General features: G+C 43.0%; 1 protein-coding gene across 9 annotated transcripts in view; it reads right to left on the reverse strand.

Annotated features, from left to right (window-relative positions):
- Window positions 1-981: 981 nt before the first annotated feature.
- Window positions 982-24,783, reverse strand: part of TRDMT1 (tRNA aspartic acid methyltransferase 1) — a 36,309-nt gene continuing 12,507 nt past the window's right edge. For 6 of the 9 annotated variants that reach the window (XM_075419449.1, XM_075419442.1, XM_075419445.1 and 3 more), the window contains 7 exons: window positions 21,365-21,430; window positions 19,762-19,831; window positions 18,762-18,866; window positions 17,923-18,293; window positions 7,206-7,263; window positions 6,065-6,194; window positions 982-1,738 (listed from right to left, as the gene is read on the reverse strand). In XM_075419449.1, the coding sequence (XP_075275564.1) occupies window positions 1,638-1,738; window positions 6,065-6,194; window positions 7,206-7,263; window positions 17,923-18,293; window positions 18,762-18,866; window positions 19,762-19,831; window positions 21,365-21,430 (901 nt within the window). In that variant the 3' untranslated portion in view covers window positions 982-1,637. The remainder of the gene's footprint in view (window positions 1,739-6,064; window positions 6,195-7,205; window positions 7,264-17,922; window positions 18,294-18,761; window positions 18,867-19,761; window positions 19,832-21,364; window positions 21,431-24,783) is intronic. The other 3 variants (XM_075419450.1, XM_075419443.1, XR_012763780.1) reach the window with 3 other exon arrangements.

Below are 24,783 nucleotides of genomic sequence, written 5' to 3' on the forward strand. Positions count from 1 at the left end.
CAGGTGAAGATGGAGGCCAACCTCACACCTCTCTGGAGCCTAGTCAAGAGCTCTTCCAGGAGAATTCATTTCTCTTTTATAGCTTGAACAAGCCAAGCAGTCCAAACCTTCCTGGGGATTAAGACAGGCTGAAGTAGGTCAGCCCAAGCTTTTCCTGGTTTAACAGTCCGGAAGCAGTATGCAAATCAAGACTGAAGAAGAAATATACAGGGAGTCAGCACAAGATAAAGTTTGGCACAAAACACCACCACCAAGCTCATTTTCTTTTCCAGGACTACGGCAGATCAGAATAGCTGCAGCATCTCCACAGCAGCTCTGTTCTCTGCAGTGTTTAGTTTCTTCTGCATTACCAAGCCTAGGTGCAACATGCTATGACCATACCTACGTCATCCCACAGAGGGGGAGGGGAGGGGAGGGAAATCCATCTTTGTCAGGATTGCCAGCTTTGACAAATTACTGCTTTGGTGCACAGGAACGATGATCAATCCACAAAGTCCTTCAGCTTTATGACCAGCTCCCTAATGGATGCTTACTGTATATCATCTTGCCTTTTGCTCCCTCAAGCTGTTTTTTCTCTAGATACCAATATAGTACTACCTGTAAGAAAAAATAACAGCCCAAACATGTTCTTGTTTAGACAGCTTTCAGCTTTCTCATCATTTTCTCTATTGTTTCAGAGATACTAAACTCACAAGACTTGAGGATTAAAAAAAAATTCAGTCCAGCTCTATGAGATGGTGTACAACTGTGGCACTCTGGATGACCCAACATATATTCCCAGCCCTAGTACTACTATCAAGTTTTGTGATTGAAACTTCAGAAGCCTCCCATATTTTTTTTATCCAGTTCTTATGCCACAGGAACCTAGACATGGAGCTTTCAAATTTTTTTATGTCTTTTACGTGTAGGTCTTTGTTAAGGAGCAATGATCTTACCCTGAATAATGTAGTGAGAGCAGAAACAGGCATGTTATTGTCAGAGTTGTGATAATCTTGAATAATGTTTATTCAGCTGCACCTAAACAAATCATTCCAAGCAGATACAGTTGGGTTCCAGAAACCTACAAGTATTTAGAAAGGATGAGACAGCCATAAACTAAGGATGACACTGTGTCTTCTTAAAAACACTATACAAAATACTGAACTTAATAGTTGCATTAGCTACAAAAAACACATCAAAATTTCAGATCATATGTACAATACATCTTTTAAGAATGTATCACTGATATTTACAGATTAAGACATTTTACATGTAGAACTTGGTCTCTGCACTTCACTAAAACAGCTTTGACATTTACAGCCTTTTTATACCATCCTGAGAAGACAGCTTTAAGATGAAGTAGTCTTATCCATTTTTACTGAGGTATATGTAATGCTGATCTTATTCATTTTGCAAACTAAAAAGGACATTTAAATGAAGAAATTAAGTCCTGGAAACTTTCATTTAAATAAAAACACTGCTACAGTGCAAATCCACCATAAAAGCAAGGTATTAAAAATATATTAGAACCCTTCAGCAAAATGTTTGGACAGATATTTTGGTAAGCTACGATTCTTGTTCAGCTGCCATCAGCTTTCTCTTGACAGATGGAAGTATTTTCTGTCACCAGTCCGTACTCATCAGATTCAGGTTCTAAATTATCCAAGTAGAATGGAGATCAATCTTGCCACCACATGTACGTTGAGGCTGTTTCCCAGAAGACGGTAGCATTGCTTTATTGTTACTTTGTCAGGAAAGCCTGAAACACAAACATACAGTGCAACATCATTAGCCTGGTTTGCTCCTAGCTTTTAGACTACTTTTTTTCTTTTTTCCAGTGAACAGTTCTTCATGCAGTTATCACAAACTGCAGCAGGGTTCACCCTTCCTCCCCCTAAAATTCACAAAGTTAGACAAGTAATTCCCAACCAGGTCACTGGATTTGGATCAGTTCTTCCAATAGCAGTACTGCCATCTCTAACGTTTAGTAAGAAGCCTCAAAACATTGCTCTATCGTGTAACTCATGCTGACCTACCTTCTCTTCATATAGCTTAAAACATCCAGGAGTCTCAGTGAGGGGCAGCAGCATCTAAACACTGCACAACCGCCACTCTAGAGAACGTCCACAGATGAACGTGGCGACAGCAGACAGAAAATATGATGATCCTGCAGATGGACTAAACTGCATTTCTCAATAAGCTTTATATTGTACTTCCAGTCTAAGCCCCTGTAACCAGCTGAAGCAAATCAAACAAGCCTCACAGTTCAATACACTACCAGTACAGACTAAGCTACGAGCAAGGCTTAATCAGTGAGTGATCAAGCAGCTGAACAATTATCCACGTAATTCAGTGCTGACCCTATCAAATGCACTCAGCAACACAGACAGCATCAGAAAATGTCCTTCACATGGTAAGTGCATGGACTGGCAAAAAGACGGGAGGCCCAGCAAATATTAAACTGGTCTGGGTATTGTGAAAGGGCTGTGTTGGGCACTGAGTGCACAGTCAAAGCTGACCAAGCTTCTGCAAACGAAGAAGTTGCCAGAGCTGGTCTGCTGTAACTGTCCTTGCTTGCACTCTTAGCTCTCTCCAGCTGTGAGCTAAAGCACACTTGCTTCAACCTGAGAGAAAGATCAACAGCAGTGGTGACTCAACTGTTGGGGTCATTTGCTAAGCTGCTGAAACTTGATCACATTCAATTATTTGATCATTCCGTAAGAAGAAACACCTAACTTTGAGCCCAAGGTCATCACCACGCAGATTAGCTTTGATGTATAAAAACACTGTGCGTGCAAGTGGTGATATATATGTTCTGAAATTTTCACAGCACTTCAGAAAAAATCCTCTTCCAGGGAGAGCTCAGGACAGAACATCGTTGGACAGTTGCTGAGCCAAGGGTGGAAAGCTGAGGAGGAGATATCCGGGAGGAGCTGTTCCATCCTCCCCTGCCAGTTATTAATGCCTCAAATGTGGACCGCTTTGGAAAACACCTCTTCTGCCAGCTCCATCCACTCTGCCCAGCTTCCTGGCACTCACGTTTCGGCAACCGTTCTTCTTTGGAACAATCACTTGCACTCCCACACATGCTTCCTTAGATGGAGTCTTCGCAATAAATTACTGAATATAGTACAGAATATACACATTTTAAAAGAGTACATAAAAATAAATACATATTTATGCACACACGCACACATGCACGTGCACTTATAGCCCAAAAGGCTTATCTGAACCCTGAAAAATTCAGAGTTTCTCCTTCTCCCTCTTAGCAACTGAAAGCCTGAATTAATTTTCAGGGCTCACTGTTTCCTTCATCCCAAGCCTCCTCCATCTGCCTGTTAACGTTATCTTGCACCTCTGTCTTCCTGGCTCAAGAGTAGCCTACATCAGAACGACAGATTGAACAACTCATAGTATGCTGGCACTTGCTGCAAAGCTCTCACCGTATCATTCAGGCCATGCATGCTACTTGATGATGTTGCAGTCTTGGCAGCATGTGCTACCACATTGTGCCGGCTTTCCGCTAGGCTGTCGGTTGTTTCCCAATAGCTTACATACATCACTAGCAGGAAAAGTGGAAATGGCAGCCTGACATCACCCTCTTGAAAGCAAGCCTCAGGTGCAAGAATGCTCTGATCACTTTTAATGATATTGCTGTGGGACCCATAGTAGCGACTAAGACAAATGACTGCAGTATTTCATTGACCTATAGTGCAATTACTATTTATACATTTAGATGTTAAAAGCACAAATAAATCTGTTAATGTTAAGAAAGAACAATGATTTTAACTCTGGACCTCATATATTGGAAAAGGCCGTCAATCTGTTACAATATAGAACCATTTAGACACAATCATGTTTCTTCTGACACTACTGTAGCTGCAGCTAGTAACAGCGTCTGTCACAAAGCTCCGCAGCATTCTCTTCACTCCATTTTCAGCTTATAGTTTTCTCTAGCTTCTTGGACCAACACCACATTTGCAGTGGGTACATCTCCAAGCTCTCTGTTATTGAAAATTTCAGCCCAAATGTTGCTGTCACTACAGAACACAAGAGCAGAAAATTATAGCACATTTCTCTCTGAAAATACCACGTTTCACGATAATGACTTCAAATTTAACATGGGAGAAATGCTGTCAGGGAAACACCCTTTGCTGTAGCCATAAATACATCAACCTTCCAAAAAAAAAAAAAACAAACAAACAAACAAACAAAAACATAGCTTGCAAATCCTCAAAAGAAACTCACGGTACCTAAATTCACCAAAGATTTTGATCAGCCTAGAGCCAACACTTTTTTTTTTTAAAGTACAAAGTGGAAAATGTCTTAGATTAAACACAAAGGAAAAAAATGTCAGACTTGTGACTCAGCGCACTGCGAAAAGCTTGTTCTGCCTATGAATCAGGAGTGTATGCGAGAGGAAGCCACTGGGTGAGAGAGGCTTGTTTTATGTGTTGTGGAAGTTGGAAAAGTAATACAAAGAGGCAAGGAACTGCAAGAACTGTAAAGTCCCATTATTAAGACAGAAGGGTACTGCTCTCCGAGAGGTGGAATCTGTCCCTGTCCCTCCCTTCACAGTTCCCAGGAGCACTTCATAGGGGTGATGATCTGGATGCTCCTCAAATTCAGAAGCCTGACTTCTTTTGAGAGTTCAGTTCTGATTTGCAAAAATATTGAAGCTCACAGCTGTCCCTGAAGATGAGCTCCGAACAGAGAAAGCATGGTATCACTCCAAGGACTCTGAAACAGTAAAGGTCAGGTTTTGCAAACTGATCACCCTAAATTAAGAGTCTTCCAAACATTAAGCTGTATTTTGGAAAAAAAAAAAAAAAAAAAAGAAGAGATAATGGGCAATTCTGTGCTCAAAATAGACCTTGAACAGCATGACAAATCTATACAAGCCAAATCCAGCTCTGTTTAGCTCAAGGTTCTTTACATCAGCCTACGTCAATACAGAACAGAGCTGTGCTAAGAAAAAGGCTGTCTGCAAAAAGAAAAAATCTATTACACAAGAGAGGCTATGAAAAAACACCACATATGGCACGCTCCTGCAAATACTCTTGAACAAGTAAGTTTAGTGATCACTAAGTTTAGTGATGGCAGCTCTCATGTTTCATTTTGCAACCTTGATAATGTTCTTTGAATGTAGTAATTTTGAATATAACTAATTAATAAATGAGAAAATAAACCAAAACTGCGAAAGAAAGAAATACATAAAAACTGTTAGCACTCTTCAGAACTCTAAGTCACGGAGGAAGCCAAAGAAAAGTACAACGAACTACTCAAGGTCAGTGGTATCTTATTCCACGGATGCTTGTGTTGTTGAGAGACAATAAATTCATCTGATGTGATGGCAGCAGGCCAAGCTCCTTAGCAGGGAGTAACAGCTACACTTTCTTGCTGCCTTTCTTTACAAGGGGAACTCTGGTGAATTTATTTCGGGCTTAATTCTGGTTGATCTGTGTCAAATGTACTGGTATTGCTGAGTCTTTTTCCTTGACTCCCTCTTCTCCACAAAAACAGTTAGAAAATGAAGTAACTGAACAAGTGCTAGGACTGCTTTTTCTAGAAAATAGAGATGACTTAAAAGATCATTAACTGAAGAGTTTGGTTAGTCCTGAACAAAGAAGTATCTGTATCTTTCGAAATTCCCTTTCTGTCAGCAGCTGCAAATGTGTACAAGGGGGAAAGCTAGCAGCTCAAACACTGAGAACCGCTAACAGACCTTCTAAACTGGCAGGATGTGTTGACTTATCACAGTTGTGAGTACTGTTGGCTGCAGGGTAAATAGTTTCAACTTTAAACAAAGATATTCCTTCATTGCCATTCAGTAATAGAGCACTACTCATGCCAAAATTTTTCTCTTAGTTTATGAAGATAAACCTAACCACAGAAACTGGCTCTTACAAAATATAAAAAACTAATGGAAATCCAGAGTGAGCCAAGTAACAAAAATCAAGCATAAGAATTGACCAGTCCAAAAAAAAAAAAAAGCAAAATAAAAAGCATGGATTAGTCCCCAGTAAAAAAATTACGTTGGCATTTCTGAAGAATGATGCAAAAGTGGGTACTTTGCAACACTTACCAAATTCCTGAGGAAATCCATGAAGATTTGCTATTTCTCTTGGGGTGAAGTACCTCAGTTTTAGTGTCGACAATTTCATAAGCTTCTCTTCTTCTGGTAACTCCTCCATGTGTTTAAACACTGATTCAAGCTATGAAGAACATCCGAAACAACAGGTATCACCGATGCAGAACAAATATGTAAAATTTAACACTCGCATCTTGACAGAACGTTTCTTTGCTTATCACACTGCCAAAGACAATAGCATGTTTTGCCTTAAAGTATGATTGGTGGTGTATTTTTGCAGCCAGTATCTCAACACATGGACTCGCAAGAAAGAAATCAATGTTGCCATGAGGGCATTCATCATTTCTTCCTCCAGATATAAGCTATACCAATACGTAATGAGGCAATCAAAGGACTACAAACATTTGTTAATGACAGGATAGCGACTTTATATAACTCCACAGCAGAGCATCCACACAAATTCAGCCGTACGGATGCAGCTGTTTTAATACATTCACTTTGAGATTATTCTAAATTCCAAAGCTGCATTCTTCTTATGCTTAGAAATGCCATATAATATTAGTGAACAGCACTGAAGTGCAAGAGGAGGTGCTTGTGTACAAAACAGGCTTTGTGAAAAGTATATTTTAATGATGACTCACACATTTATTTTTACCCTCCCCAATGCCAAAATACCACTTTGTGGTGAACTTAGTATGGACAGTAGAACTTTTCAACATAATATGTCTTCCCAGATAAATAACACTTTTGAAATTCAAACTTGTTAAACATTTGACAATATTTACTGGATCATCTGTGTACAAAAGAAATGGCCCTAGATTCACAACACTGTACTGTAGTTTATCCACAGAATTATTCATTTTTAATGTTTTCACATACACCTATGAAACCTCTGTATGACACCACAGATAATAAAATAATAGTAATTCATATTCTTCACAGAGAGAGGCACACATATAATCTTGATTTAAATAAACTGTTGCTTAGGAATGTAAGTAAATCAACTGGAAACTCAGTGGCCATAAAATGTAGTTTCAAAAGCTTTTTTGTTACAATATTCAAAACAAAGCAGAAGACAGAAAAAAACCTTGTTTTAAAACAAGCCATGCTCATATATTAGTCTATACATTCTTACCTGTACATCTACTGCTGTCTGCAGAACTGAGCCTGTCCCTTCTACATAGTGTCCATACCTTAACAACAACAACAATCTTAAATTAATATTTTCATTGGACCTCACAGTACTGAAAACTGCAAAGATGCAGGGAGGTTACTTAGATTACTCTGCTTTGATTAACAAATTGCCTCCTGGATAGATAAAGCAAAAGCCCTTGTTATTAACAACGCTAACCCTTGGAGTGCAGTAGCCTCTGAACATGCTCTCTGGGGACAAGTCTGCAGTCAGCGCACAAGGGTTTATCCACACTGATGTCTTATATAAAAGGCAACTATACAAGGCCAAGGAATTCAAGCAATTAATCATCAGAAAGGGTCATCTACATTGCACAAACCATTTTTACATTAAGGTAAAATGTGTTAAAGGCCAAATGGTCCTAGCGGCTCAAATTAGCTCTCTGTATCCAAAGGAGGACCATTAGTGCAAGCCTCCAGCTTTTACATCAATCCATTAGGAACAAAGTGCTTCGGTCAGGTTTGACTTTCGGTTGCTTGTGGATTTTCCACAGAGGAAAGGGATGGGGGATGGCCAGGCATCTATGCAGAGCAGTAAAAGAAAAAAAGAAAACGAAGAAAGGAGAAAAAAAAAAATTAAATCCAACTAAATGGTAAGCAGACTCACATTCTAAAACCGTAGGATAGCTTTTTTGGATGTTTTGTGGTTGATTGCATAACAACATGTTTACTCTGCTGTCTCTTCAACGCTATCATTTAAATATAATTATGGGCTTTCAGAAACATGCTCTGCTGATCTAACTATGGCAGTGTTTGAATGTTCTGAACAGAAAGAGACCGTGTCAAGCCAACAGATGGCTTTTGCACAGTGGAAGAACTTCAGAAGATCCCCCACATTAAAGTGACATGGTCTGCATCAACCATTAACAGATACTGTTCTCTAGTTTTATCCACACATCTATAAAGACAGTTATAACGGTCTTTTGATCCACTTGGGGCCCATTCTAAAGCAAGGCACTGGAACAATTTCTGTTTCAAGCCTTTCTGATTCCACAATGAATAAAGGAATTCTCTCCCTTCAGCACAGACACAACGACCCAGTATGGCTCAATCTTGAGAATTTCTTCTTCAGTTGGAAAAGCTTACGAGTAGTTCTGCCAATACCAGTGACGGCAACACTCACTTTAAGGTAAAGTGCTTGCAAATCTTCCTTAGGATCAGAACAAAAGGCCCTAAACACTGACACAGACTAAAAACATACAGAATCGAACTGTAAATGCATCACCTTCAATTGGTTAGTTGCGTTCTGAAAATTCCCTAATACCAAGTTTAACAATGTAACACACATAGATAGCACTGAGGAATCCTGATCATCATCTTATATAGCATCTGATCATATTTCAGGCAAACGTATCCGAGACAAAATAAACAAATGAGGATAAATTTCAAAGTGGTATTTTAGAGTTTTATTGGGGGGAAAAAACCCAATCTTTTAATAGGATCCATGTTATATAAAATACTCCAGTCTAAATAATTGGCACTACAGTACAGAACTCCTTACAAAAAAAAAAAAAAAAAAAACAACAAAAAACCCAGTTGGTGTAAAAGTGGTTTGGGGCTAGGGGGGGGTGGTTTTTTTTTAACACTAATGTGGGCAGATGGCCAATGTTAGCTGGATTGTTATTAATTATTATTGCAGCTGCTGACTACAGAAAAATTAACATTCCTACCTTAGACTCAGAACATAATTAAAGATGGGAATTTTTGCCACAGTAAAAAATGATGCATTGATTTTCTGACATTTCATTACCAATTATAATGAAAGATGCTGACTTAAGAAATTACAGTTTTCAATTTTCATCTGACTCAAGATTCTCCTCCCCCCTTAATTTCAATAAGCTTTCAGAAAAACCTCTTTCATGCACATAACAATTTCTGGGTATATTGTGTCCTATATTACAACTAACAAAATGGTAATTTCCACAATGCTAGAGAGAGTTTCTGCAACTAGTATTACACTATTTTAGAAGGTACTGCTTCTATTGTCAACAGCACATTCAGAATTTACAAGTCCAGAATGACTGTATCTAAATAAGTAGTTCTCCTTCGCTCTGTTTGTCCTTTAAAATGGACAATTTCCTCTCACAACTTCAGTCACCACAAACATACTCTTAAGAGAAACCATGGCACTTGTAGTCTCAAAGAACTCAGCAATCATCTTCCAATTGTCTAGGAGTGCAAGGTCGGATGGGAACACAGGATCACCTGCTCAATCTCTCACACATCACAGGCCGTTACATTTTGCCCTATACTCCACCAAAGCCTTTCAGAAGATCTACTGGTATGACAAAGGCAGAACGGCAAAAAACACTGATGAAGTATCAGCGCTTGAGGTCCCTGAATAAGCAAGGACTAGAGAAAGCATACCCAGATTATCCTCATCACATGAACCTTGCTGGAAATATCTGAAGACCAGTCAGAGCTGAGGGAAATTTTTCTCCCAGTCTAAAGCTGATGATCAGCATGACTTGTATGAAAGACACCAGACAGGTACCTTGGCAAAGCGATTCTTTGTACTACTTGGAGTGCTGTTCTGCTGCATTCAGGGTTCTCTTTCCTAAATCTGATGCTTCAGAGAAACATAAAAACAGAACTTCTAGAACACACACAGCCACAACTTATTCTTCGCCTCAGAAAGTGACCTGGATGAAGCCTGAGATGTAATTATAATCCTTCTCTTAATGCAGAGCTGTAAATGATATGACCGCATTGAGAACCATGTTGGAAACTTTCCTTCTCAAAGGCTCTTAAAAAAGGGAACTAAGACGGTAAATCAGATTTCTACGTTTTCAGCCAAGAAGAACTACCACAACTATCTGGCCTGGCTCCCTCCACACCAGCAACAGTCACGTTCCATGTCAGATTTCCCACCACTATATATAAAGAATTCATATTAACTACCTAGGAGTCTCCTTCAGCATGATTTTGATAAACATGACCACAAACCACCATGACATATTCTAGTGAAACCTCAAGTGGCCAATTTATTTTTGATGACACTGTTTTGGTTTCGGCTGCCGCCGGCAACAAAAGCGCCACGCGGCCGCCCCTCCCCCTGCCGGTGTGCGGAGGAGAATGGAAAGAGGCAGAAACCGGTGGGTCGGGATAAGGGCAGTTTAACAGAACAGCAAACAGAGGGAAACAGGAACAACAACGATACAGATAAGGAGAAAACACGACAAAAACAGACCCGCTCTCTCGGACCGCACCGGCGCCGCACGCTCCCGAGCCGCGAGTGAGAGCTCCCGCCGCGCCGCCCCCCCCACCGGAACCCAGCGTGACGGCACATGGTATGGAATACCGGGCTCTGTTTGGCCAGGTGGGGTCAGCCCCCACCCCCCGGCTGTGCCCCTTCCTGGAGTCCGGTGAAAATTAACCCTGTCCTGGCCAAACCCATGACATTATCCACCCCTTATTCCATACCATCTACGTCATGCCCAGGTCCCCCATTGTCCAGCTGATCACCACCACTTCTCCTGTCTCCAGATATCATTCCCTTAGTCTATGGATCATCACTCTAAAGTGTCCGTTGAGTTCATTTAATCCATGACTTCAGGCTCCATCTGTCATAATGGTCTTCTGTGGCAGGAGAGGTGATGTGTGGTGGTGGGTGGTCACTTGCTGCATCCGGAGCTCACGGCTGATGTATCTGGTGCGGCCCGTGCCCACAGTCTGCAGGAGATGTTGATCTTGATGAAGTTGCTGGATGCCAGTTGTTGAAAACCAGGTCCAGTTCCATCATCGCTGTGCTCTGCCAGGTTTTCATCGAAAAAAGTCCATCCTTCTTTAATCTGGACGATTCTTACTATGCTACTACTGGTACAAAATATAACAATTATAACAGTGATAACAGACAGTGACAGGGTTATTTAACAATTAACTTTATACAATTTATTTATGGACTATTCTCGCCCAAAATTAAATCCCCATGAGGTACACATCAGACTTCCCCATCCTTCCGCATTACCCACCAGGTACACCCAGGTCCTTGAGCAAAGGCAATCCCGTGGACGGGCTTGCCTTTGCCTGAGGCAGGACTAACCCAAACCATCTTCCCTAACATGTTCCGCATGTGCACTACAGGGACTTTATCCCCTTCCACGGGGCGCTGAGGTTTTGACTGGGCAGGACCAGCCCGGTTGGTGGACCCTCTGGTGTTAACCAACCAGGTGGCCTTTGCTAAATGGGTATCCCAATTTTTGAAAGTCCCACCCCCCATTGCCCTCAAAGTGGTTTTTAGCAGCCCATTGTAACGTTCGATCTTTCCCGAGGCTGGTGCATGGTAGGGGATATGATACACCCACTCAATACCGTGTTCTTTGGCCCAGGTGTCTATGAGGCTGTTGCGAAAGTGAGTCCCGTTGTCCGACTCAATTCTTTCGGGAGTGCCATGTCGCCACAGGACTTGTTTTTCCAGGCCCAGGATGGTATTCCGGGCGGTGGCATGGGGCACAGGGTAGGTTTCCAGCCATCTGGTGGTGGCCTCCACCATTGTTAGCACATAGCGCTTGCCTTGGCGGGTTTGTGGCAGTGTGATGTAGTCAATCTGCCAAGCCTCCCCATATTTATATTTTAGCCATCGTCCTCCATACCACTGAGGCTTTACCCGCTTGGCTTGCTTGATTGCAGCGCATGTTTCACATTCATGGATAACCTGTGCGATGGTGTCCATGGTCAAGTCCACCCCTCGGTCACAAGCCCATCGGTATGTCGCGTCTCTTCCTTGGTGGCCCGAGGTGTCATGGGCCCACCGAGCTATAAAGAGTTCACCCTTTTGTTGCCAGTCCAGATCCACCTGAGCCACTTCAATCTTAGCAGCCTGATCTACCTGGTGGTTGTTTTGATGTTCTTCAGTGGCCCGACTCTTAGGGACGTGGGCGTCCACGTGACAGACTTTTACAGCCAACTGCTCTAGCCGGGCAGCAATATCTTGCCACAATGGGGCAGCCCAGATAGGTTTGCCTCTGCGCTGCCAGTTGTTCTTCTTCCATTGCTGCAGCCACCCCCACAAGGCATTGGCCACCATCCAAGAGTCGGTGTAAAGATAGAGCACTGGCCACTTCTCTCGGCTGGCAATGTCTAAAGCCAGCTGGATGGCTTTCACCTCTGCAAACTGGCTGGACTCACCTTCTCCCTCAGCAGTTTCCGCGACTTGTCATGTAGGGCTCCATACAGCAGCCTTCCACCTCCGCTGCTTCCCCACAATGCGACAGGACCCATCCGTGAACAGGGCATACTGTTTCTTATCTTCTGGCAGCTGGTTATACAGTGGGGCCTCTTCAGCACGTGTCACCTCCTCCTCTGGCGCTGCTCCAAAATCTTTGCCTTCTGGCCAGTCCATGATTACCTCCAGAATTCCTGGACGACTGGGGTTTCCCATTCGGGCGCGCTGGGTGATCAGAGCGACCCACTTACTCCACGTAGCATCGGTGGCATGATGCGTAGAGGGGACCCTCTCTTTGAACATCCAGCCCAGGACCGGCAATCGTGGAGCCAGGAGAAGCTGTGCTTCAGTGCCGACCACTTCTGAAGCAGCTCGAACGCCTTCATATGCTGCCAGAATCTCTTTTTCAGTGGGAGTATAGCGGGCCTCGGATTCTTTGTATCCCCGGCTCCAGAACCCCAGGGGTCGACCTCGAGTCTCCCCTGGTGCTTTCTGCCAGAGACTCCAGGTTGGGCCATTCTCCCCGGCTGCGGTGTAGAGCACGTTTTTAACATCTTGCCCTGACCGGACTGGACCAAGGGCTACAGCATGAACTATCTCCCATTTAATCTGTTCAAATGCCTGTCGTTGCTCAGGGCCCCATTCAAAATCATTCTTCTTCCGGGTCACGTGGTACAGAGGACTCACAATTTGGCTGTAATTTGGGATGTGCATCCTCCAAAAACCCACAACACCCAGGAAGGCCTGTGCTTCCTTTTTGCTGGTTGGTGGAGACATAGCTGCTATTTTGTTGATGACATCCATTGGGATTTGACGGCGCCCATCCTGCCATTTTATTCCCAAAAACTGGATCTCTTGCGCAGGTCCCTTGACTTTACTTCGCTTAATGGCGAAACCGGCTTTCAGAAGGATCTGAACTATTTTCTCCCCTTTCTCAAAAACCTCCTCCGCTGTGTCGCCCCATATAATGATGTCGATGTACTGCAGATGTTCTGGAGCTTCACCTTTTTCCAGTGCAGTCTGGATTAGTCCATGGCAAATGGTGGGACTGTGTTTCCACCCCTGGGGCAGTCGATTCCAGGTGTACTGGATGCCCCTCCAGGTGAAAGCAAACTGTGGCCTGCACTCTGCTGCCAAAGAGATGGAGAAGAATGCATTAGCGATGTCAATTGTAGCGTACCACTTGGCTGCCTTTGACTCCAGCTGATACTGAAGTTCTAGCATGTCTGGCACAGCAGCACTCAGCGGTGGTGTGACTTCATTCAGGCCACGGTAGTCTATTGTCAGTCTCCACTCTCCAGTAGATTTTCTCACTGGCCATATGGGACTATTAAAGGGTGAGCGAGTTTTGCTGATCACTCCTTGACTCTCCAGTTGATGGATCAGCTGATGAATGGGGAGAAGGGAGTCTCGGTTGGTACGATACTGTCGCCGGTGCACCGTGGTGGTGGCGATTGGCACCTGTTGTTCTTCAACCCTCAGCAACCCCACAACGGAAGGATCCTCCGAGAGACCAGGCAAAATGGACAGCTGTTTAATTTCTTCCGTCTCCAAAGCAGCTATGCCAAAAGCCCACCGATACCCCTTTGGGTCCTTGAAATAGCCTCTCCTAAGATAGTCTATCCCAAGGATGCACGGAGCCTCGGGCCAGTTACAATGGGGTGCTTCTGCCAGTCCTGCCCAGTGAGGCTCACTTCAGCCTCCAGTACACTCAGCTCTTGGGACCCCCCTGTCACTCCAGAAATGCAAATGGACTCTGACCCTTTGAACTCTGATGGCATTAAAGTACACTGTGTACCAGTGTCCACTAGAGCTTTGTACTCTTGTGGATCTGACGTGCCAGGCCACCGAATCCACACCGTCCAATAAACACGGTTGTACCTTTCCTCCACCTGGCTGGAGGCAGGGCCCCTCTAATCCTCGTCAGAGAATTTGCTGCTCACCTGCTGTAAGAATGACTTGGAGGTCCCCTCCAGAGGATCGGAATCAAGATCAAACTGTCTACCTGGTCTGGAGAGCTGGCTTCTGGAAACTGGAGCAGCACTTTTCCTAACAGAATCCCCTTTGGTGATTGCTTTACCTCGCAACTCACGCACTCGTGCCTCTAGACTTGAGGTGGGTTTTCCATCCCACTTCCTCATGTCCTCTCCGTGGTCACGCAGGTAAAACCACAGGGTGCCCCGTGGTGTGTAGCCTCTGTACTCTCTCTCCTGAGCAGAGAAACGCTTGCCCCTAATAGCTGAGACACTGGCCTGTACAGGTGGGGAGTAGGACATACTCTGTTCGAGTCGCTGGACCTTCTGGGACAATTTATTTACAGCTGAGACAAGGGAGGAAGAGAGACTTTCCTCATATTGCCGGAGTCTGACAGCCACCTCATCCACTGTTGGTGCCTCCTTACCCTTCCAGTTTACAACTGGCAGTGAGTTGGCATATGAGGATGGTGCGCTCCGCACAAACTTCCTCCACATAGATGCTGTGCACTGGACTTCATCTGGGTCGGTGGGTAACTGGTCATCATCTGGTTCATTATAAACCAGCTCCCGCACAGCTAATTCCCTCAAGTACTGAATACCCTTTTCCATATTGGTCCACTTGCCAGGATAACATACAAAATCGTCACTGAAGGGGTATCTCTCCCTCACCCCTGAGAGAAGTCTCCTCCAGAGGCTGAGGACTTGTTCCTTTTTCCCAATGGCCTTGTCAATGCCCCCGTCCCTGGCCAGGGATCCCAGCTGCTTGGCTTCCTTGCCCTCTAATTCCAAGCTGCTGGCCCCGTTATCCCAGCACCGCAGCAGCCAGGTGGCAATGTGCTCGCCAGGGTGGCGGCTGAAATCTTTCCGCATGTCTCGCAGCTCGCCCAGGGACAGGGACCGGGTGATGATCTCTGTCTCTATCTCCCGTGATGACCCTGGCTCATCGTCATCCCTCCCGGAGCGATCTGCTCTCTTTGCGTCTTTCTTTAGTTTTACGGGGGCGACTGCTACCGGCACAGGTTGGTCATTGGGCTCAGTCACTGTGCCTGTGACTGGAGCTGGGGCTGGAGCAGCTGCTGTGCCTGCCAGGTAAACCGAGGCAGACCCTGCAGCTGTGGCTGCAGCAGCCGTGGTGCCGGTCGGGGGGGCTGTGACTGCCTGCTGGGCTGGAGGGGCTGCAGGGCCGGCTGGGGGGGCAGCGCCAGTGCCTGCTGCTTCGTTTCCCCCCCTTTCCCCTTTAGGGCACTGAATCAGGTTGAACATGGCTCGGTAGGCATGGGCCAGACCCCAGCACATTGCGGTGATTTGTGTCTCTCTGGAATTCCCAGGGTGGCAGCACACTTTTTTCAGATATTTTACCAGACTGTCCGGATTCTGTATTTGTTCAGGGGTGAGTTTAAAACACACCGCAGGTGCCCACTGCTCTAGGCACCTACCCATGCTGTCCCACACACCCAGCCACTCACAGCTATCCAGCCCCGGGGCAGGTCTCTGCACGATGTTCTTAACGACTTGCTTAACCCTAAACAAAAAACAAAACCCATTCAGGAGGCATAACAAAAGGAGAGTGCTGCCCTGAGCATCCCACGGGTACTCGAAATTATCAAAAGCCGTTAGGACTGGCCTGAAGGAGAGAGGGGGGGGCGAAAGAGTGGGGGAAGGTATACCCTTCGGTTTTCCCCACAGACTGGGTTTGATTATTAACAAATTCTAAGACATAGGATCCGAGGTACGGAAATGACCGCAGTGCCGCATGCAAATACAAGCCTAATTTCATGCACATTGATGTTATCATGTCATAAGTCGATATCGTACAGTAGAGCAAAATTATCATCCTGATCTTTTTCCCAGCGATGATGAACAGGACGGCATTGAATACATACTGCAAACAAGGATTCAAAAACCACAGCCATCTGATCAAAGACAGAAACATTTTTACCGGCGACTATTTAACACAGAAAAATGCGTATAACAAAATTTAACAAAACGTAAGAAAACAGTTTTAACACCCGCTGCTCAGCCCTGCCGTCACCCGCACCCCACGTCTGGGCGCCAGTTTAATGTTTTGGTTTCGGCTGCCGCCGGCAACAAAAGCGCCACGCGGCCGCCCCTCCCCCTGCCGGTGTGCGGAGGAGAATGGAAAGAGGCAGAAACCGGTGGGTTGGGATAAGGGCAGTTTAACAGAACAGCAAACAGAGGGAAACAGGAACAACAACGATACAGATAAGGAGAAAACACGACAAAAACAGACCCGCTCTCTCGGACCGCACCGGCGCCGCACGCTCCCGAGCCGCGAGTGAGAGCTCCCGCCGCGCCGCCCCCCCCACCGGAACCCATCGTGATGGCACATGGCATGGAATACCGGGCTCTGTTTGGCCAGGTGGGGTCAGCCCCCACCCCCCGGCTGTGCCCCTTCCTGGAGTCCGGTGAAAATTAACCCTGTCCTGGCCAAACCCAGGACAGACACTTAAGGCATACATGAGACACGGAAGAGATCATTCTGGCCTAAGGTTTTACTTGACTGTTCTAGTTAAGAAACAGATCCCATGAGATGCTGCCTCCCCCACAAGTCAGCAGAGTGAGGGCAGAAAAGGTGTATGTCAGTGAGCTGGGGGAAGGGCCTTCCTGTTGCACAAATTTTGAACTTCTGAAATTCATGATCAAAAAGTTAAAAATCACAAAATCTGCAGGAATGCTGTCAACCTGGCAATCTAATTTCTACTAATTAAAAAAAGTTGTAATTAGCTTTAATTATCAACTAAGCCGTTTCGTTGAAACATTCTGAGAATTCAAAAAAAAATCTAATTTGAAAAATTCACCAATATTAATATTTCCCACAAACTTCCAGGCTTCAGCTGGCATTATCCAATACAAATGCATTCAGTGGAAAAGCTTCTGACCGGTTGTCTGTAGGGTTTCAGAACACTCACCAACCTCCAGCAGTCAAACTGAAAACTGCAAAGTACAAATCAGAAAACTACCAGACAGAAAAGCACTGAAGTTCTGCTCCATCAAATACGATTTGTAATGCAGCAACCTAACTGGTTTTATGACATATGGCCAATCCACAGCTATTCTGACCTACACAGCTGAAAACTCCAAGAAATCAATAAAATGTACAGTGGAGACAGTTTTAATGAGGAATGGATCTGTCATGCATGACACTTTGTAACTTCACTGAGCAATATAAAGAAATTCATTAACGAATCAGTAATATACCAGTCTACTGGAACCATATTTCCGCAGGGGTAATTAAGCTTCTGTGAAGGTCAACAACAAATGGCACTGTCTTTTGTGAATGCTTTTTTGGAGTGGGCACATGATGTTCTGCCAGACAGATTCTCATGCTGGCATGTCACTGGACCAGGAAGCACGCTATATAAGGAGAATTTTTTTTTATTTTTTTTCAGAGGCCTGGGTTTTCTTGATGAAATGGCTCTCCTTGTTTTTACAGTACACAAGCAAAAACACACTTAAAAATTCAGAACACGATTCAGCAAGACATTTTCTTTGCAACTTACCCTTTTGTAAAGCATGTGGATCTCCGGCAGGTGGGCTTAACAATGTCTAACAAGAAAGCATAGCGCAGTAAGGACTTTGGTGGTAAGAAATACTGACTCATATCTTCATTTTCCTCTTCCAGGAAATCTTTTAGCATTTGAATAGAGGAATTATTATCCTGACGACATTTCTTTTCCATTTCTTCTGCTGTTTCAAGCTTAAAAAGAAAGGCCCCTTTCGGTAACTTCTTATTGCTGCTGCAATCAGGACCAATGTTTGGATCCAGATTCTTCTCTTCACCAGACAAGGCGGAACTAGCTTCACCCACTTTGTCAGCGACTTTGTCCTTGAATAAGTCTTCTGGGTCCTGATCTGGGAATCTTGTCAATATCTAAGGATAAATTGTGAGAAAAAAAGTTACAGAACTGCATTTGATAAACAACTTGACAGCCGACTCTGCAGTGAGTAAGAATTCCTTTAGAGATACTCAGACTAACGACGCTATTTTCATGCAGATTTCGAAAACTGTTGACTTACCCAGCAATGAAGTCAGGAACAACTGCAAATAATTGCCTTTGCAAAAAGACTTTTCTAAGGGTGTGAAACAGGTAACAGAATGCATTGTTTTCTAGCCCACTATCAACCACTGTCTCCCAGCTGTTTAAAGCCAGCTAAGCCACTGGCATGCATTTCAGTCCTTAGAAAACTCCGTATCCAGGCCGAAAAAGAGACAGAATTTAACTTTTCCGTTGATATCACTTATCCCTCTCTCCATTCATCAACACACACCACTCAACTGAAAATTTAACCACCAATCTTCGTGAAACAAAGCAAATTCAGGTAACACTAACAGACTCACCTGATCAGAAGCTTGAAAGGAAAATGGTTCTTGGTGAAGCTTTGCAATTAGAAAATATCGCAGCCTAGAATTGGGAATGCCAAGCTGTAAGCAAAATCCACAACCCTTTAGGTCCATGTGATAAAGAGAGAAAAAGTGTTCTATAGCGTCATACAAGTTACCTGCCATTATATACAGTAATAGAACTATGACACACTAACACATGTTGCGACTTCAGAGATATCAGTATTAACTGATAATACCTAAACACTTGTAACTTCCATACCTACGTATTTTCAAAGAAACAAGTAGACAATTATCCTTCGTACCTCATAGTTTAGAGTTTCTCAGTAAATGAACAGGAATGTAAACAAACTTTTATGTGAGGTAAGAAGAAAGATGACATGCATCATGATTTCTTGGGACAAGCACTACCTGTTTTCTCCAAAAATGCAAAAAGGTATGTCCTTGCCTTTTTGAACAAGGAATTTTAAGACATCTAAGAATGAAACAATTGCACCAGAACTGGTTTTCAAACTACTCCCTAACAGCTTCTCTTAGATATATACAGTACTTCACTGATTCCGTTTAGTCTTGCACAATCCGAAATCTGTCTCAAGTCTTTTTTCAGTTGCCAGGGAAACACGCAAACAAAGCCCCTCCTCCCACAAACGGCACAGTCTCATTTGCTGTGCTGGGAAATTCACAGGCATCAGCACTTCCGAAGCAATGAGGCTCCTGCAGGGAAAACCACCTTCCTGGTCATGCAGTAAATTCAGGCCTCCTTAGAAAATATCAAACAGCAGCAAAGCAACACAGGACTAGGATCCGAACAATCACAGCAGTATGGTTATGCCAGTATACTGATGAGAAATCACAAGTCATGTCAGATGGCTTTCTCATTCACCAGTGTATCTTCAGGGGTAGGACTCTTCTCTGGTACAGAAGATCATTTTCAAGTGTTCTTCAGCTCAGTGCAGTTTAAACAGTTGAATAATATTAGAGCAATTTTACTACTCACACAAGTTGGAGACAAGAGAAATTCTTGATATTTAAATCCACATGTTTCTAGTGTTCGCAAAAGTTCATTTCTGGCAGTGAAAAGAATCAAAAAGCAATTATTCCCTTCATACAACCTTTCTGCCCTTTCTCACCCTAAATAAAAACACATTAAATGCAACACCTTAGGTATCAAGGCATTCAACGAAAGAATCGGACAGAGAATTACAGATGTGAATTCATCCATTTCTGAACTTGAGGAGACAACATAGAAAGTTAAGTGTTACTGTAGCCAAAAATGACTATTACAGATTCACAGGTATCTCACACCTACTTCAGTGCAAACACCCCTTCAAAAAATATCCCACCTCTAGGACAGTACTTATATTACGTCAACAAGGAAAATCATCAGAGGGCAAGACATTCTCTTTATTGTGAATTATAAAACAGGATATTAAAACCACTACAAATAGCTTTACTACTTCCCTCTGTTCACATACATAGCATCAGCCAAGCCAGATGAAAGGGCTAACTCAAGCGATGACAAAAATTGGTGGCTTTGATAATAACAGTGAGGTGGGACTGTACTTTATAAACAACGGAAAAATCACTGAAATGGAAATCTTCTTAAAACAACCCATCTTTTCTGTTCCATGCAGACTGCACTAGGCTGGAACGACACAAAAAGCACGAGCGCAACCTGCACCTGGCACTGTAAGTGACACTGCATCCCACGTGTCGTAAAAGGAAGCAAGCATTCTGACTGGGATGTTTTCTGAACTACAACTTGTTCCAAACACTGGCCAGCAAGGCACAGCCTAGGGAATCACAGGATCCACAGCAGCAGCCTACACCTCCAACAAAGTGTGCAAGTGTTCACAGGGGACTGCTGCGTGCTTAACCAGTGACCGAGCTGAGCGTGCCTCCCAGCTGCCTGCCGTATTCATTAAGGAGCATGATATGCAGGGTGACTGCTCTCTGGGTGCTTTAAGGAATGCTATGCAAAGATCCTACTCCATTCCAGTAAGACATGAGAGGGAAGACCACAACCTCCTGTCTCCTGCTTTGCCCGCAGGAGAGGAGAATGGTCCTGCTGTCATTAGGTAACCTTATTGACAACTGTCCTCTTCCACATTTCAGATAAAGATTATACACAGTCTTCGTACTATACCTGTTGACCATTTGATGGCAATCCTGAACCAGTGATAATCTACTATCAACAAAGGTACTACGAAAGCCCCTGTACTGTACAACACAGGATATCATGAGCTCCAGTCATGGATAAAACACCTAAACCTCAGAGTGCTACACCTATTGTTATTTTTCTTTGAAAATTAATATTCACCCCTTCTAAAGGGCACAGGATCATCAAATAAAATCAGTGGAGTCAACTTTTTATAACATATTTTATCTGCTTAGAGAAATAAACAGTTATTCAGCAAGTTCATTTCACAACCTAAGATTTCCATTCCTAAACTAAAATCGTATTTTTAACCCACAGCTGCTAGCTGTCCCACCTCAATCTGTTTTGTTAACTTAAATTGTAGGAAATAAAAATCCCACCTTCCCCTTCTAAAGAAAGCATCCTTAATTAAAAACTAAAACATGTATAAATTAGACTTTACCTTGCAGAAGAGGATTCAAATCCTTTAACGTTTTCTAAAAGTAGGTATTTTGGAAGCTTCTGGAGCCTACAAGGAAAAGAAAAAGGATCAATAAATCAAAGTAACAAGACGTAAACTACATTATTATATTAATCCACAGGTTTGTTTAGCTACAAGAAAGATCAAAGTATTTCCACTTTACAACAGCTGTCAAATTTTAGCATGCTTAAAAAAACGTACCTCAACTTTCAAGGTTGCCTAGATCAAATCATTCCCAATTGAATTAAAAATGCAGACTGCTGGTAATTATAAAAAACAGCAAAACTCACTTATGTTCAGATGGACTGTTGTAACCTCCTGTACCCCACGCATGTACTTCTGAAAATGCTGACCACTGTTCATTTCCTAACGTGTAATATTATTATTCAACAGACTGAGTTTGTAACAGGAAAGATAATTGTTGGGGAAAAAAAGATGACTATTTAGCCATGGAACAGAAAACTTTTGTTTTAAAGTGCTTAAACCCAAAATCAACACGAAAATGTCACATCAACTTTAGTGATAACACATCAGAACCAACATTCATCTAATTGCTTTAAGAAATAAGACATATTTAGAGCTCAGACTGTGGGCATTCTCAGTTTTCTATGCTTCACTTTTTCATTTTGATGTAGGGATTGAGGGGAAGGAGGTGCCTGAGGTTTAGTAAGATCAGTGTATAGGCCTGGAAACAGGCTCATTCCAAAACCAGCACATTAAATCTCTGGAGAAAGGAACAGGCCCAAACTGTGCCAGAGACAATTCTAACCATTTAGAGGCATAAGTGATTCAGATTCAAGTCTCTGGGAACACTCCCTGGCACTGATTAGTTCTCTAGTAAGACTAATCTAGACATAGTGTGTCTGGCACACCTTGGGATCGCAGAACAGCATATAGAAATCAGATGCTAATGCCACCAGACAGCAGCTCTATGCTTATTCAAGTCAGTAAGTGACTTTGGACTTCCACTGGTACAAATCACAGCAGAATTTATTTTAGCACATTCTTAACTACCATCAGTTAAATGTATTCACATGAAGAATTAAAGAACTAAAGCATTTCACAAAAAATTGGAAAATGGATAAGTTACTAAGTCAAATTAAAATACTAAAAATAATAGTGAAAAAAAATATTGCTGAACTGAAAAAAGCAGCAGCAAGCAAATTCCTGCAGAAGAATGGAGAATATATCTGTTGGTTTGTTTACCCACACTCAATATTATCATCACCTACTATGAAACTTGTTTTTGAAGTAATGAATCCAGAGCACAGCCTGAAATGCAAGAGCTCATACAAGATCAACAGATCACAAGACAAGTAATCACTACACAAAGAGTATGTGTTAAGTACTTGGCAGGTATTAACATTACAAATGTGTCTGTAAAAGCAGCACTTTGACATCTTAGCATTAGATTTCCCTGGGTTAAGGCCTGGACTTGATAAACAGCCAGTATCTGGACAATCTGCATCAGACTCTATTTGCTGGCTGGGTGCTCCAAGGACTTTCCGGGTTTTTCCAGATCTTGAAATTGCCCTTTCTATACCTCTAATATCTGTCATCCCAGGCTATCTTTGAGCCTCTTTTCAGCGATGTTTCATCATAAAAGGCTGAACATAAGGTAGCAACAGCCAAGGGATGAAAAATTGTTTTATAGTTTCCATAAACCAAATGCATGCCTTACCAATTTAGAATGCAAAGTGATAATTCCTATATTAAGAATTTCCCTTTTCTGGGCTGAAATACTCCATACTCAATGTCTGCCAAACATGTCATATCCAAAAAATACACAAACACTATCTCAGTAAAACATAAATCTATTGGAACCAAGAAATTCTGCAAAAGCCACCATCTTGAATATACTACAGACTGCTTCTAATAAGTACTGCCTCAAGAAACAATCTGCCCAAGGGAGATAAGGGATGTCAGCAGAGTCTCATGGGGTGTTGAGATAAAGTGCCAGAGCCAAGCCCAGACCCTTTGCATCGTCATGATGAAAAACATACGTCCTGCAGCGTCTAAAGCTTTGGTTTCGAGTAGGACAAGCTTCTGCCCTTTATCCAGTTAAGCCCACAGCAACCAGGAAGCAAGATTTCCATACTAATGCATAACAGCGTCCCAAAAGCAGCCAGACTCTTCACTGTCTCCATTTAGCAGAAAGGAATACTGAGGTCAGGATTCCCTTAAGGACAAGGAAGGTACTATTATTCTGACAAATCATTAACTTACACACTATCTACTGATTTCAATTTATCGTTCTGAAAGGTCAGTCTGGAGGACAGAGTTACATTCCTCGCTCCAGAAAAGCCATCCTCTGCAACTTTGGGAAATCCACATTATCTCCCTATTTCTGTGTCTCTGCTAGAAGCAGGGGAGTAATAATAAATTTTTTTTTAATCTATTAATTGTCTAACTTACTACGCTACAGAACCTATATTGTGTTCCATTTTGTGTTCTCTGCTACAGATTTCCTAGGTGATCCCAGCCAGGCCGCTCAGCCCTTCTGTATCTGTTCTTTATCTGCTGATGTCAAGGGCAAAGAGGTGGTCCCATTTAATGTTGGATGCAAAAAAGTTGTTTCTGGAAGAAGGATGAAGACCCTTTCCTCCCAGTGTTAACAGCAGATTGAAAGAAAGGCTGTTATTGGTACCAGTTTGCATCTGTGCAGAAAGCATTCATTAAAAAAAGAAAAAAAAAAAAAAAGACAACCAAACCTCCCTTCATCCTCCTCCAACTCTGAGAGCAACACTAACCAACAAAGGAATATATAGAGAACAGCTGTCCCAGTCTTCAGCAGAAACAGGACTGCCAGGAATGGTTAGTGTCTGGCAGACTGTAAATGATGCAAATTGTCAGGCTCATGCCCAATGGGCGTCTCAATCCAGAAGCAAAGATTTCTGCTGGATAAGCTCCCAGAGTAACTGCTTGATCCAATTCCCCAGGAAGGGTTCTTACAGTGCTATGCATCTCTTTCCAGAAAAGAGTACAAGCATTACTTGGAGCTGATTTTTAACACTCTCAGTACAAACAACTTAGATCAGCAAAGATTTGTTTGTATTTACTGTTTCAAAATTTAAGACATAAACAACAGAAATAATTACGACTATTTAATCAGAAAACGGGGCCTGACAAGGCAAAAATGACAGATCAATACAAAGACAAGGGCACCATTCAGACAATGCAGCGTTATTTGAATGCTTTAGTATTACTATCCAAGAGTTTGTACTACAAACCAAAAATACACAAACTGCCCCAAGAGATCTAGACGCAGCACCAAAAATACAGAATAGACACTTTAAGAAAGAATGGAAGGCGACAGAAGATGTAACGTACTGTGCAGTCAGTAACATATTTAAACAAACTTTCAAATGTTACCTAAAGGTGACTCACTATTGAATCAAAGC

This window comes from Opisthocomus hoazin, chromosome 4 (assembly GCF_030867145.1).
Source record: "Opisthocomus hoazin isolate bOpiHoa1 chromosome 4, bOpiHoa1.hap1, whole genome shotgun sequence".
NCBI classification, from domain to species: Eukaryota; Metazoa; Chordata; class Aves; order Opisthocomiformes; family Opisthocomidae; genus Opisthocomus; species Opisthocomus hoazin.